Here is a 15,566-nt window from a genome sequence, read left to right on the forward strand (position 1 = left end):
TTAGTCTCACATATCTTTTGTTAATTTAATTCACTAGAGACCATAAACAGCCATATACCAAGATGCCAAAAGTGATGACAGTGTTGGCATTCAGACAATTGGTCAGTTAATTGTACTTTTTGGCAAGATGAATTACATTTTCATAAACCTCTGAGGATGATTCCCTAAATATTTAGCAGACCCTGAAATGTAAAATACCCTGAAGCACCCATGCTAGATCCAATACGCCTTCTAACCAAGCATTACAATAAATATGTCCTAAAATGTGCAATGGATGTTCATGTCTCTCCCATCTTGAAACTTATATTTTAATGACCCCCCCCTCATTTGTTTAAGTCAGACCAATACATCCATTTGTTACACGAGAAGTATCATCACACATCAAATATAATATCTTACGCTCGACGAGGGTGCACGTGGAAGTAGAGCGAGGTGACGGCGTCAGTGACACTCTGGAGGCGGTGCCATTTCGACGGGTCCTCAGTGCTGATACACACCAAGTACCCTGATTGGGTGCCAGCCACCAGCCAATCACAGGCCTCCGTTGGGATTTGGACGGTCACGAGACACAAGACAGGACTGATGTCGATGTCCTGCAGGAGGAAGAGAAGTAAAGGATTAATTTGGCTTGTAATTTGGGGGCGATTGTATTGTAGTATCACTGTTCATGTTTTATGGTTCAGTGATATAACTCTTTCTGTTGGTTATACCCTGTTTTGAATTATGTTCCTCCTTTGTTAGTGTCATTCTTTGTCATACTCTGTAAAGCACTTCGTCAAGCATGAAAGGTGCTATCTAAATAAAGTTTCTCCACATGTCTCCACGTATTTATCGAATCTTAAATCTATCGATCATAAATCTATCGATTAGATTTATGATTCGAAACTTACAAAAGTCCGGCTGAACAAAACGTGCATTTATCAAACAGCTCCGTTTTCCACAGATCTTGTTTTTTTTTTACAATATTCCAAAATCCTATGGAGAAATCTCGTTGCTTTTTGGTCGAGGGAACCCACGAGCAGCTTACTTCAGGGTTGACCTACAAAAATACGTCATCACTGCACCAATCTGTAGCTAATAATTAGGGTGCATTAGCGCTGTTGGTACCTGTGTAGAGACTGCGTTGGTGTCCAGGTCCACGGCTGTGATGAAGCCCCTCCTCTGGGTGCTGCTGCCCCCCCCCACCCAGGCTGTGTGTCTGATGGAGGGTCCGTCCCCGCTGCCAGAGCTCACCGTGAAGCACTCAGTGTTGAACGCACGGGGGACCACCAGCTCCCTCATCAGGCACAACATCTGGCCCGAATTCAGCCGATCAAACACCTGCACACGCCACAGAGGAGGACACACACATTAGTTTTGTCCTAAAGCTGGAAATGAGTCGCCATTTCATATCACTTCTGGGTTCCCTCGTATCAAAGTTAATGGTTTCTTTAAGCCTGAAAGAATACCCCACTTCTAAAAACTAAAAACGTCATAACGTCGAACATTAGCCGCCTTTAGCTTAGCGATGGTGATGTGACGTAATTTGACCATGATTACGTTTATTTAAAGCGTTTGTACTTCTTGTGATTGCATTTACGCTTCAAAAAGAATAAGTGGTGTCAATATATGGAGATTATCTTGCTGAACAAAGCGTGTAAATATCATAAATGTGTGTTTGCCACAGAGCTTAATTTCTGCAATATTCCAAAATCCAAAGGAAAAGGCTTTTTGTGGAGGTAGCCCTTGTTATGCTAACTCCTAGTGTGAAGCTGCTAAGAAGTGCATTGTTGGTTGCAGCAGTTTAACGTTGTTGATCACACCACCAGGGGGCGCTCTAGATAAACGTGTCTGTACTTTACTAAGTTCCCATTTCACACCTGAGCAGAAGTGGGTCGAGCCTGAGGACTTTCCCTCAAACAGTCCTTCATCAGCTCCTGGAGGCCCGGCCAGGGGGAGCAGCCGTAGTGTTTCACTGGGTCTGTAGGCAGGAGAGTCAAAGGTCACTCGGGTATATGTTGAGGAGGATTCTGTATTCAAGTTCATTAAACCACATTTAAAAAAGGACGACATTTCTTAAAGTATGAGTACATTTAAAGGTGACATGTTATAAAGGCACTAACAGGGAGTAATAGCTGATATCAGTCTTTAATGATGACGCCTTTAAAAGAATCAGAAACTGGTTTATTAGCAGGTAGGTCGACACATACGAGGAATTTGAGTTGGTGGCGTGGTGCATACATACAAGTAAAAAAAAAAAAGGGAGAAGTATTTTAAGAACACTAGAATAACATCAAAAATAAGAACACAAATAGCCAAAAGGGCGCTCAAGTCACACCTATTTCCCAAGGCCTTCAGCCCCTAGTTCATTTGTTGTTATGTCTGTCTGACTGTTTCTTGTTGTTTCTTTTTTTCTGCAAAGCGACCTTGGGTCCCCTGAAAAGCGCTATATAAATCTAAGTTATGATTACCTGGCAGTTTCCCCTGCACGGCGACCTCGTCGAACTCGCTGGGGAACTTCATGCCGTCAGAGATGCGCTCCCCACAGGTCAGCAGGTCGTAGAGCAGCAGGCCGAACGAGAACACGTCCGCCTGCTGGTTGTAGATCACGTTCCCTCGGGCGATCTCTGGAGCTCTGAAGCCTGCGAGATATAGAGAGGAATCCATTTGAATAAGCAACAAAGGGATACTGCCCGTGAACTTACAACCCAGTGTCTGTCTGCACTGCCTGTGTTTTATCATGTTCTGTTCTTTAGTATTCCAGTAATGTATGTTGCATGTTTTTATTTGATTGTATTTACTTGTTACTTGCTTTAAGGTTGACTTACAAAATCTGTCCAGGGACTACAGATGAAAAATAGACTCTTGGCTAACTGGCACATTTACAGAAATGTTAATTGATGTGCACTGTTTCTGTTAAATAAATAAATAAATAAAAATAAATAAACTGTAATTGCATATCCTCAATGTGTATTTCTATCTTTTTTGTGTCATTGCTATTACTACAGCATAATTCTCTTTTTATGTATTCATCTTTGTTGGAACCAATTTGCTTTGGGTTGTGCACGGGGTTTGTCTATGTGTGTGTGAACGCGTCATCATCCAATCTGCGCACCTGGGATCACGGGAGGTAATCAACCTATATATGTGGGCACGGGTGATCAGCTGGGACGAGAGGTTAGAGAGGAAGCCACACGCTTTGTTGACCGCGATTGTTTGTGTCTGAACGTGTGCCTGATCGTTATGTTTTAAACAAGACTTTAGATACGTGAGTCTTAAAAGAACATTTTAACCGTGGACAAGTAAATAAAGTATTTCAAATGACATCATGGTGGACCTCATCCTTCACAACAACACGCGTTGGGAACTCTGACTGCTAACCTCCATCAGTGGCCTTTTTTGATGAGCGATGGCCGCTACAATTTTTTTTGTATTTCTTTTTTATATAGCACCTGCGTCTTCTCCTGTTATTGTGTTAAATAAAGTGTTTAAAAAAGAGTGTGAAAGTAAAAAGTCTGGAGAGTTTCACCTGGCGTTCCCTCGGAGCTCCTCACCCCCATGGCGCAGCAGTACTGAGCGATGCCGAAGTCTGTGATCTTGGCGATGATCTCCGAGTCCGTCTTCAGGTTGAAGAGGAGGACGTTGTGCGGCTTCAGGTCCCGGTAGATGATCATGGCTGAGTGGAGGTACCTGGTCACACAGAAAGGAAGGGACAACGTGGATTCTATGTCATATTTTTAGCATTTTCGACACTATAGTTTTATAAGTGTTGAACCTGATTCTGAAGATCCGTATGGTATTCCATTTAGTACATTTTGGTTGATGATTTTATCAAAAAACATATGAGAAATGATAGTATCTTTGCACTTAGTCTACATCCAAAATGATACTGTAATGTACGATATTGTTATTTGATCTTCACAAGACTTTTATCATTCAACATGTTTCGAGGAAATAAACAACAACATTTCCAATACTTCCAAATATTGTCAAGGAAATAGACTAAACAAGACAAAACAAGAAAAGCAATTAAATGCCATAATTCCCAAAAATAAATGTCTGTTATTTATTTGTCAGATTGCAGTAAAATGGGAGAGAGAAGAAAGAGACAGATACATAAAGTGGTTTGACATGCAACAAAGATCCTAAAGCTAGTGGTTATGGTTCAATTGCACACCCTTTAATCATTCGCTGACCAATGCTCTCTTTAGGCGCATTCACACCGCAGTACTTTTCCCACAAAGGTTCATGAGAACTTTTTAGTTCTGATGAACTAAGTACAGATCGCGTTCACACCGGAATAAGTCCCTGAGGGTGGATTAGGTAAATGAAGACGCTGACGTCACTTCTTCTTCTTCTGCTTTGGGTTTACTGGCAGGCCGCAAACAACTTCACGGCGTATACTGCCGCCCAAAATCCCCGGCCGGAAGTCCCCGGTTGTTGGGGACTGGCGAGTAAATCACCAGAACGCCGACACCTCCTCATCTCCACCGCTCCCATGTTTTATTTTGTGTTGCCATAAGTTAGTCTCCCTGCGTTTCTGCGCTGCGCTAATGCTAATGCTAATAATGCTAATAAAATGGTGGCTTCACAACACTTTTTTTGACTTTTACGGGGCGTGGTTTTCAATCCGCCCAGCCAATCAGGAATATAGCTCTTTTCTCACAAGAGAGCCGCATGAGAGTCCCTGCTCTATAGCAGGGACGGAAAAGGGGGTAAAAAGGTTCTCATTAACTAATTTTAGTTCCAGCTCTTTTTGGTGTGAACGCGACATTTCGGAACTATATCGGAACTAAAGTGGGAAAAGTACGGCTCTTGTTCACCCCTCACTCCGTACCTGAGTCCGTCGGCCACCTGCAGGGCGATCCTGTGCTGCAGCTTCCTGTTCAGGCTGCCGTGCTCGTGCTCAAAGAGGGAGTCCAGAGAGCCTCTGAGAGCCAGCTCCATCACCAGGACCTGAGGGGAGCAGCCGGCCCCCAGCAGAGCCACCAGGCTGGGGTGGTGGAGGCGGCCCAACACCGCCAACTCCTGGAGGCCCGCGGAGAAAGAATTTAGTCATTGTACTGTCCAAAACACATTATTTGTTTACGTCGCTTTTATTTGTATTTGTTGAGCACTTCCGGCAAACGTCACGTTGGACTGTTTGGAGGCTAAATGATCAGCGGTACCTGTCTGAGGAGTCTGTAGGTGTAAAACTCAGACGCATGCTTGTTGAATATTTTCACGGCGACTTCTTCATTTTTGTAGACGCCTCGATAGACAGTCCCGAAGCCCCCGTCCCCTGTAGAGGACAAACATCATATATTTACACATCCCTTTTAAACACTTTAGAAATGAGTATGTGTTTTGACCAAAAAAAGCAACAAAAGAGAGAATAATAAAGCTCCTTGTGTTGTACCTTTTATCAAAGCTTTTAGGTTTGAATGATATGTAAGAATGTAGATAAGATAAGATGTACTTTATTGATTCCAATTTAGGAAATGTTTGCGTATGTGTGAAGAAATGACTTACCCAGACGGTTTTCTTTAACCATGTCCACCTCCAGCTCCTCGCTGTCCAGCATGGTCCCCGCCGGCTGGTCGCTCAGCACCAGGTCCGGAGCGATCTGAGAGATGGGGAGTTTGAAGCTCGGGTCCTTCGGGTTCACCAGCAGGAAATCTATATTTGATCAAATAATAATAGCCAACATTTTAGATTTTAAGGTAGGAAGATGAGGCGCTTCTGAGCACATTTAGAAAACAAAAACGTTGAGGTTAAGACTGACTTTTATGGATTAAAAAACGAATTGTTGAATTCATGCAAGAGGCGAAACGTTTTACGGGGATTGACAATAACCAATATTTTTAATAAATGAAAATTAATAGCATGTTGATAATAGAAAACTGTATATATTGAAAAAATAATCTTCAATTATTAAATTATTTTCCATTCTTGCTTCGTCTCCCTCCCTCCCCAACACACACTTGAATTTTTCACAATGCATTTGCCAAAAAAAGTAGACAAAACAAACAGTAAAACTAAACAAAGATGAATTTGACCGATAGATTTATTGATTTGTTCTACTATAGTAGTGCGATCATAGCTATAGGAAGCTTGTATAATACGTTAATAATGTAAAGACAATCAGATATTGTGGCAGCCATAATTCTCACCGACAAAAACAGGTGTTGTATTTAAGTGTGATTTATGTACCCTTTTCACACTTGGTGAAGAGGTCCTCCAGCAGGATCCGGCTCCTCTCCTGCCCGTCCTGGAAGCTGTAGAGCGCCCACTTCTTCAGGAGAGCTTCTCCGCTGCCGTGCACGTCCGTGTTCAGCAGGCCGGGGAACCACTCCTCCAGCAGCGAGTCCACGTGGTCCACGACCTGACCCAGCAGCACCCGGCCTGAGGGGGGGGGACAGTCAACCATTTTAGAAAGATTGATTGATTGATTGATACATTTCATTTCGAACAAGTAAAATAAATAATTACAAAACAAACAATGTGTTGCAGTGCATAGTCATGTAAGAGAAATCGAAACAAAAAATGCCATTTACAACAACAACAGCATTAGCAACATAAACAGTCCCACATCTAGTGTTCGAAAGGGAGTGAGAGGAAGTATAATTTATTTAATCTCACCCCCTTGTCCCTAAATGATTTATTTTTAATCTATAATCTGCAATAATTATCATTATTATTGTTATTATTATTATGAATCTGCTTTACCTGTTGATTGACATATATACATATACACATAATGTCCATACACACAAGATAGATATTAAGTGTACTCAAAAGATAAAAGCATGGATGGAAGCTTGTTCGTTTTGAGGTCTTATTTTCTTAATTGGTCATTAACAACTGAAAACATTCAGGAATTGACTTTGAAAGTAACGATTTATTTATTGAGCTTTATCTTTAGGTGTGAGTAGCGCTTGAACGTTTTGTCCCTGATGTTTTGTGTGATTTTGAGATGATTTGCATATTTATGTGTTTGGGCACTTTTAGGCAACACTGGAAACACTGCATTGCGTCTGTGTGATTTATTTTATATACATTTTAATAAAGACAACCGATTTATAAGATAAGAGATATTTTACATCCCTTTTTTTACTTTTTATTTATTGAATTGTATTCCATACAGGCTGTTTTCAAAATAGAAATCTAGTTTCATTTTTTTACATACAGTATAAAATGGTTTGCCTCAAAACCGTTTTTTTAACCTGAAGAAAACATAAATAAATACAAAATAATTTTAAAAAGCCACTTCAATAATACAAACATGTTGTTTTTTTAAATTTATGATATTGCCAAATTTATACAAGATGATGAAATATAAGGTAAAAATAAAAACATTGGCACCTTTCCGTGAGGAGGGCACAGTGATTCTGACGAAGCTGGAGGGGTTCTCCTCCAGCGAGGCGGCCTCCAGCAGACAGTACGCCTCCGGAGACCAGCTCAGGTACACTCCTCTCCTCCAGTAGATCCGGTTGGGCCGCACCACTTTACCTGGAGAACACACAGCATGAACATTCATTCATTATTATCTCTATCATAGTTTAAAGATGGTGTTTTAAATGTCAGGTCAAAGGGAAAAATCATCATCTCAGTTTCTATTAAAACAAGTTTTGCCAGTCCAAACTCAATCAAATTCAGTTTTCTTAAGACATAAAGCTAAACAAGTAATTTAAAAAAATTGTAATAGGCTTGTGCAACATTTCAGTATATCATATCATGTCGTGCAGCCCTTATATCATATGAAAAATGGTAAAGTAGAGAATTTTGATATTTGAAAGGCGAAAACTACATTTCCTACAATCTTTCCATGAAAAATGTACATATCGTATCATGTAGCATTTCCCTCCGAATAATGGTCGTAGGCTTTACTTTACTGAAGAATTCGAATTTATTTGTAACTCCAGACCCAACGTAAGAGCTTGAGCCTCTTCGGGGGGTGCCAACATTTACATATACAGTCCGTTCTTCTCTTTCTCCGCCGTTACATAGAAGATATTACTTTCTCCGTCACGTTGTTTTCGAAAGCTACAACCACTTCCTGTCAGCCGCGTTAACTCGCCTTCAAAATAAAAGCATACAAATGAAACAGGAAGTTCACCTGAATTACATTATAAGATATATATAAAACTGCAACGAAAGCAACAAAGACAATGCAACATCCTCTTCAGTCTCAAAAAACACAAATTGGGTTATCTACATATCAGATTATCGAAAAAGTTGCCGATTATATTACTGTCGATCAACATATCTCTAAACTACAGTATAGTACCAAGAGTGACTGTGCGTACTGTAGTGTAACTCACCTCTTCCACAGAGCAGGAAGGAGGAGACCTCCAGCAGGCGGCTGATCTGACGCGCCCAGAAGTCCATGGGGAAGTACGGCATCTCGTACAGACGCACGATCACCTCCGAGTTCTCACAGTGAGGCAGCTCGATCACCGGCCTGTGTTTGGACAAACTGGAACGGAAGAAAGAGTTAAAGGTCCCCTATGATACTGTTTTTCATCAATACATTATAGGTCTCAGAAATATACAAAACATGTCTCTGAAGTGTTTGGCTCCAAACACCAAACAGATTATTGCAGCATTACCCATAGTCCCCTCTGTTTCAGCCCTGTTTCAAAAGTGCTTATTCTCTGTCTGTTAAAAATAACACAAAACGCTTTCACACCGGAGTACTTTTCCCAGGAATAGTTCCGATAGTTCCTGGGATTTTGCGTTCACACTAAAAAGATCTGGAACTAGAACTTTTTTTCGGGAACCTTATCCCCCCTTTTCAGTCCCTGCTAGAGAGGTGGTACTTTCCTGGGGAGGAAAAGGTTCCAATTTATGATTGGCTGGGCGAATTGCAAACCACGCCACATAAAACTCAGAAAAGTTTTGTGAAGCCCCCATTTTATTTGCTGGCATTAGCATTATTAGCATTAGCCCAGCGCACCAACGGAGAGAGGCTAACTGCCACCCGAAGCTCCAGGACTTCGGATGGCAGTATACGCCGAGAAGTTGTTTGCGGCCTGCCAGTAAACCCAAAGCAGAAGAAGAAGAAGTGACGTCAGCGGCTTCATTTGCCTAATCTTCCCTCAGGGAACTTATTCCGATGTGAACGCGATCTACTAGATAGTTCAGGAATTAAAGAGTTCCTGGGAAAAGTACTTGGTGTGAACGCGCCAATTGGTGCTCTAGGAGGAGATTCAGGTGATAAGGTGTGTGGGGGGGGGGGGGGGTTACATTGGTTGCTGATTGGCTACAAGCCAACACATCGTTATGACATCATAAAGTGGCCAAAATCTGATCAGCTCATTTTCAGACAGGTTTTTATAGAAATGGATCAAAAAGAGAGAGAATCTTTGTTCCTGAAACTTTCAGAGTCTCTTTCCACAGAGGGGACACATTTTGATGTAGAAGAGACATGAAGAAGAGGGGACACATGTTGATGTAGAAGAGACATGAAGAAGAGGGGACACATGTTGATGTAGAAGGGACATGAAGAAGAAGGGACACATGTTGATGTAGAAGAGACATGAAGAATAGGGGACACATGTTGATGTAGAAGAGACATGAAGAAGAGGGGACACATGTTGACGTAGAAGAGACATGAACAAGAGGGGACACATGTTGATGTAGAAGAGACATGAAGAAGAGGGGACATATGTTGATGTAGAAGAGACATGAACAAGAGGGGACAAATGTTGATGTAGAAGAGACATGAAGAAGAGGGGACACATGTTGATGTAGAAGAGACATGAAGAAGAGGGGACACATGTTGATGTAGAAGAGACATGAAGAAGAGGGGACACATGTTGATGTAGAAGAGACATGAACAAGAGGGGACAAATGTTGATGTAGAAGAGACATGAACAAGAGGGGACAAATGTTGATGTAGAAGAGACATGAAGAAGAGGGGACACATGTTGATGTAGAAGAGACATGGAGAAGAGGGGACACATGTTGATGTAGAAGAGACATGAAGAAGAGGGGACACATGTTGATGTAGAAGAGACATGAAGAATAGGGGACACATGTTGATGTAGAAGAGACATGAAGAAGAGGGGACACATGTTGACGTAGAAGAGACATGAACAAGAGGGGACACATGTTGATGTAGAAGAGACATGAACAAGAGGGGACACATGTTGATGTAGAAGAGACATGAAGAAGAGGGGACACATGTTGATGTAGAAGAGACATGAAGAAGAGGGGACACATGTTGATGCAGAAGAGACATGAAGAAGAGGGGACACATGTTGATGTAGAAGAGACTTGAAAAAGTGGAATTTGCATAATATGTGACTTTTAATAAGTCTTGATATACGGTAACTTATTCGCTCCCTTAACAAGAGCAATCCCCCAAAAGAACATTAGAAATGTACCTGCTGGGTATGAGCAGTTGGTCCTCTCCGAAGGGCAGAGCGATCAGAAACTTCTCCAGCAGTTTGAAGAACTGCGTCAGGTGGCTCTTGGGGAAAGATTTATTCTCAAAGAGAAACTTCTCCACCGCGGAGCGCTGAACCACTCCTTTAGGATGCTCCCAGGAGCCACAGCCCTTTAACGTGAGTTTCTACACAGAGAGAGACAACATCAGCATATCTGACACATTCTTTAGCAGTCATGTTCCTGCATGAGGGGTTGATACAGAGGTTTTATGTGGCCGCTGATTGCTTCTGTGAATTTAGGATCAGCTATTCAAGAAGAAAATAAATCATGTGTATGCAAAGTGTTTGTAGGAATACATTGTTCTTAGCTTATATAATGTGTTGTCTTTGTACCTGCATGATCTCCTAACCTCCTAAGAGAAAGTGAAGCATGTGTGATTGTCTCTGTGTTCACATGAAGCTACCTGTGAGATGATGTTGCACAGCCACTGTGGGTCGATGAAGTAAAGCTCTTGGAGCTGGAGCGTCGGATCATCAAAGTGCAGTAACACCCCTTTGTGACAGAGGAGGAGAAACAACAGGCAGGCGAGGTCAGATATATTGAGACTCTATTTCAAAACTAAAAGTAGACCGCCTGCTATGAACCCAATTTGGCGGTCGTTGAGTGCAAGAAGTGTCCACACTCTACATTACATTTAGCTGACGCTTTGAAACTTGAAACTTGAAGAAAACAGAATCATATAAGTACATCAGGTTTCATAGAGCCAAACATTTCAAGTGCTACTCAACTGGCTTTAGATAAGCCATTCCTTTGTTAGTATATAAGTGCTTTGTTAGTAATTCTATCGCTCGAAGTGGAGTCTAAAGAGATGAGTTTTCAGTCTGAAGAAGATGTGTAAGCTTTCTGCTGTCCTGATTTCAATGGGGAGCTCATTCCACCATTTTGGAGCCAGGACAGCAAACCCACGTGTTTTTACTGATGGGAAACCTTTTGAATGTTTTGAGTGCACCATGCAGACACTCCATGCACTCACAATAGCACAAGTTATTTCACAAGTATGCAAATTGAGACCCAGCACAGGTCATATTGAAGGATGTTGAGTTAAATGAAGATGACCTGAGGGATCTGTGCACTATATACCTGGCTGCTAAATCCTCAGAACTGTTACAGGATGTGTATTTTGTAAATTGTGTAACTTCTTTTTTGTCTTTGGCTCTTTTCTGCTGTAACAATGTACATTTCCCCTCAGTGGGACAGATAAAGGTATTCTGATTCTGATTCTGGGATGTTGATGAATTTGGACTCTATATTTAATAAGAGGTATTCAAAGTCTTGACTCTACGTACCAGCCTCACTGAGGAAGTGCACGGCGTGGGGAAGCTCCGCCTCCTCCAGCTGCAGCTGACTCTCCTGGATGAGCTGCAGCAGCTCCTGGTGTCTGAGGACGGGGAACTCTGCAGGAACCCGGGTTCTCTCCAGCAGAACCCGGCGCTCCAGCTCCACGTAGCTGTCGGGAACCAGCTGGCCCATCACAGGCTGACCCTGGATCTGTGGACCAGAGAGGAGATGAGGACATGAGGACGGAGGAGAGCTACATAAAAGGAAGGTGTACTAAAGATCAAAACACCTGAACTTTTTAAAGAACATCCATAAACATTCATCTGTTTGCATTTTGCAAATTATTCATCTAATATCATTCCTATTTTTGCACTATTTCTATTTTATTTGTATTTACTTGCACATCTCAAAACATTCTATCTTATCTGTTCTATTTATTATTTATTATTTATTATTTATGTCCTATAGATATATATATATATATATATATATATATATATATATATATATATATATATATATATATATATATATATATTCATGTTGAACTGTTGGAGGAGCCTGTGACCTAAGTATTGTATTGCCATATCTACACTGTGGCCAGAGATGACAAAAGTACACTCATCCTTTACTCAAGTAGAAGTACAGATACTCGTGTTTAAAAATACTCTGGTAAAAGTAGAAGTACTGACTAAACTTCTTTACTCAAGTCAAAGTAAAGTAGTATGGGCTTTGAAATGTACTTCAGTAAAAAGTACCCATAACTAGCAGCTGTTTGAAAGAGTACCTGACCTCCCTTTATATTAATAGAACAATAATGTCATTGTTAGCTAATGAATGTTTCCATGCTGAACAACGGCAACATGACAACGTTTTCATTGGTCCCTCTTCTTTAGAGAAGACCAGGAAATGATGGATACACGGATCGTGTTCAAATCAATAGGCACGCAATGACTCTAAATAATAATGATCACGCCACCAAACACACATTCAGACTAAAGGAACCAGCCTGTTTGGAAAATGTGAGAAGTAGAAAGTACAGGTATTTGGGTTCAACATGTAAGAAGTAGAAAGTACAGGTATTTGTGTTCAACATGTAAGAAGTAGAAAGTACAGGTGTTTGTGTTCAACATGTAAGAAGTAGAAAGTACAGGTGTTTGTGTTCAACATGTAAGAAGTAGAAAGTTCAGGTATTTGTGTTCAACATGTAAGAAGTAGAAAGTACAGGTATTTGTGTTCAACATGTAAGAAGTAGAAAGTACAGGTATTTGTGTTCAACATGTAAGAAGTAGAAAGTACAGGTGTTTGTGTTCAACATGTAAGAAGTAGAAAGTACAGGTATTTGTGTTCAACATGTGAGAAGTAGAAAGTACAGGTGTTTGAGTTCAACATGTAAGAAGTAGAAAGTTCAGGTATTTGTGTTCAACATGTAAGAAGTAGAAAGTACAGGTATTTGAGTTCAACATGTAAGAAGTAGAAAGTACAGGTATTTGTGTTCAACATGTAAGAAGTAGAAAGTACAGGTATTTGGGTTCAAAATGTAAGAAGTAGAAAGTACAGGTATTTGTGTTCAACATGTAAGAAGTAGAAAGTACAGGTGTTTGTGTTCAAAATGTAAGAAGTAGAAAGTACAGGTATTTGAGTTCAACATGTAAGAAGTAGAAAGTACAGGTATTTGAGTTCAACATGTAAGAAGTAGAAAGTACAGGTATTTGTGTTCAACATGTAAGAAGTAGAAAGTACAGGTATTTGTGTTCAACATGTAAGAAGTAGAAAGTTCAGGTATTTGTGTTCAACATGTAAGAAGTAGAAAGTACAGGTATTTGTGTTCAACATGTAAGAAGTAGAAAGTACAGGTATTTGAGTTCAACATGGAAGAAGTAGAAAGTACAGGTATTTGGGTTCAACATGTAAGAAGTAGAAAGTACAGGTATTTGTGTTCAACATGTAAGAAGTAGAAAGTACAGGTATTTGGGTTCAACATGTAAGAAGTAGAAAGTACAGGTATTTGAGTTCTTAATGTAAGAAGTAGAAAGTACAGGTATTTGAGTTCTTAATGTAAGAAGTAGAAAGTACAGGTATTTGAGTTCTTAATGTAAGAAGTAGAAAGTACAGGTATTTGGGTTCAACATGTAAGAAGTAGAAAGTACAGGTATTTGTGTTAAAAATGTAAGAAGTAAAAGTAAAAAGTCGTCAGAAAAATAAGTAGTGGAGTAAAGTGCTGATACCAGAAAAATATACTTAAGAAGTATTTGTACTCCATTACTTCCCACCTCTGACTGTAGCCAATGTGCACATGACAATAAAGCCTTGAAACTTGAAAGATGCTAATTAAAGAAAAATGATATGAGAAGAAACCAATGTGTGTTTAATCAAAGGTATAGATTTTGACCACACACACACAGCCTTTAATCAGCTGTTCGTGCCCTTTCACCTTGAAGCCGGTGACTTCCCTGGCGATGGCTTTGCGCAGCTTGGCGATGGAGTCGGAGTCCTCGCAGACGGACACCATGTGGTAGTCTCTGATGGCGGGGAAGCCCTGGTGGCTCAGCAGCTCCTCTCTGATCTTAGAGAGGCAGGACTGAAGCTGGAGGTCATCGCTCACATCGGTGTGTGTTCCCACCAGGATGACCGGGGACTGAGGGGCGACGGCCTGGAGCACAGAGGAGAGCAGGGGGTTAAGGAAAAGGGGAACATATCGATATAATTGACATTTCAAAAATACTGTGCTTCGAAAAATGAGTTCTATCTTTTATAAAAAGGTTAGAAAAGGATCAAAGGAACTATACTTTCACAGGAAGACTAGGGGTAGAGGAATGTGAGAATTTAGGTTAGGGGTGTTGTCAAATATCTGGAACGAACTCCCGGAAACACACATCTCACACTGCACTGTAACTTTTATTCATATACCTGTGTTATTCATGTTTTCTTATCTTTGCTTTTTAATGTTTCTAATGTGTTTTATGCTCTTAATGTCTTTCATTTTTGTAAAACACTTTGAATTGCCTTGTGTTGAAAAGTGCTGTATAAATAAACTTGCCTTGCCTTTAAAAGTGTAAATGTTTTCTCTTAAAACACAGGAAGTCATAACAACACATTTATTTTTAATTTATTAATTTCATTGGTTTCCTTTTTGCGTTTTGATTTGTTCATTGTTATCTATCGCAGTTTTAACTGTATAGAGAGGCGAAGTCCCTCCCTTTCCGGGGGAGCTCCATGGGACCTTATTTCGGAAAAAGTATGTATTGAAGTCAATGGAGAGAGAAAGATTATCTTTCGATTCCCGTTTGAATTCTGCCACGAATTACACATATGATGTTTGTCAATCTAAAAGATAATTTTGCAAGTAAAAAAAATAAAAATGTGTCGTAAAACTGTGAAGTTACACTTTTCTTTGTGTGAAACCGCTCAATGAACTACATCTCCCGTCTCGCACCACACACCAAGACGGCCGTCACGTTGGCACATTTCACTTCTTTCTTTCAGAATGAGGCGGAAAGTATTAAAAGAGGTGAAAATCACTCAAAGTCTGGGCATGTTGAGAGCTGTACATACACACAAGGGGAGTTAGTCGGTTCCCTAAGAGCCAGCATGCGGGACCGGGGTTCTGGGATTTGTAGTCTTTCTAGTTGCGTATTTTTCATAGTCTTATATTTCAACAGTTTTACGACAAACTGACTTTTTTGACATGGAAATTCTTTTTTAAGTTTGATAAACATCATATGTGTAATTCGTGGCACAATTCAAACGGGATCGAGAGATAATCTTTCTCTCTCCATTGACTTCAAAGCAGAATTTTTCCGAAATAAGGTCCCATGGGTCGGAAGTAGATGGGCGGGACTTTGCCTCTCTATAACTTTTTTTGGGGTATGCTC

The 15,566-nt window shown here is 40.6% G+C and overlaps 1 protein-coding gene across 4 annotated transcripts in view; it reads right to left on the reverse strand.

Moving 5' to 3' along the window:
• Positions 1-15,566, reverse strand: part of lrrk2 (leucine-rich repeat kinase 2) — a 69,331-nt gene that overhangs the window by 12,946 nt on the left and 40,819 nt on the right. For all 4 annotated transcript variants that reach the window (XM_079680811.1, XM_079680810.1, XM_079680813.1 and 1 more), the window contains 15 exons: positions 14,126-14,344; positions 11,700-11,901; positions 10,817-10,905; positions 10,350-10,537; positions 8,283-8,437; positions 7,324-7,470; positions 6,172-6,363; positions 5,491-5,637; positions 5,148-5,260; positions 4,817-5,007; positions 3,509-3,669; positions 2,451-2,621; positions 1,860-1,960; positions 1,108-1,320; positions 400-593 (listed from right to left, as the gene is read on the reverse strand). In XM_079680811.1, the coding sequence (XP_079536937.1) occupies positions 400-593; positions 1,108-1,320; positions 1,860-1,960; positions 2,451-2,621; positions 3,509-3,669; positions 4,817-5,007; positions 5,148-5,260; positions 5,491-5,637; positions 6,172-6,363; positions 7,324-7,470; positions 8,283-8,437; positions 10,350-10,537; positions 10,817-10,905; positions 11,700-11,901; positions 14,126-14,344 (2,483 nt within the window). The remainder of the gene's footprint in view (positions 1-399; positions 594-1,107; positions 1,321-1,859; positions 1,961-2,450; positions 2,622-3,508; positions 3,670-4,816; positions 5,008-5,147; positions 5,261-5,490; positions 5,638-6,171; positions 6,364-7,323; positions 7,471-8,282; positions 8,438-10,349; positions 10,538-10,816; positions 10,906-11,699; positions 11,902-14,125; positions 14,345-15,566) is intronic.

Source organism: Notothenia rossii, assembly GCF_949606895.1.
Source record: "Notothenia rossii genome assembly, chromosome: 5".
NCBI classification, from domain to species: Eukaryota; Metazoa; Chordata; class Actinopteri; order Perciformes; family Nototheniidae; genus Notothenia; species Notothenia rossii.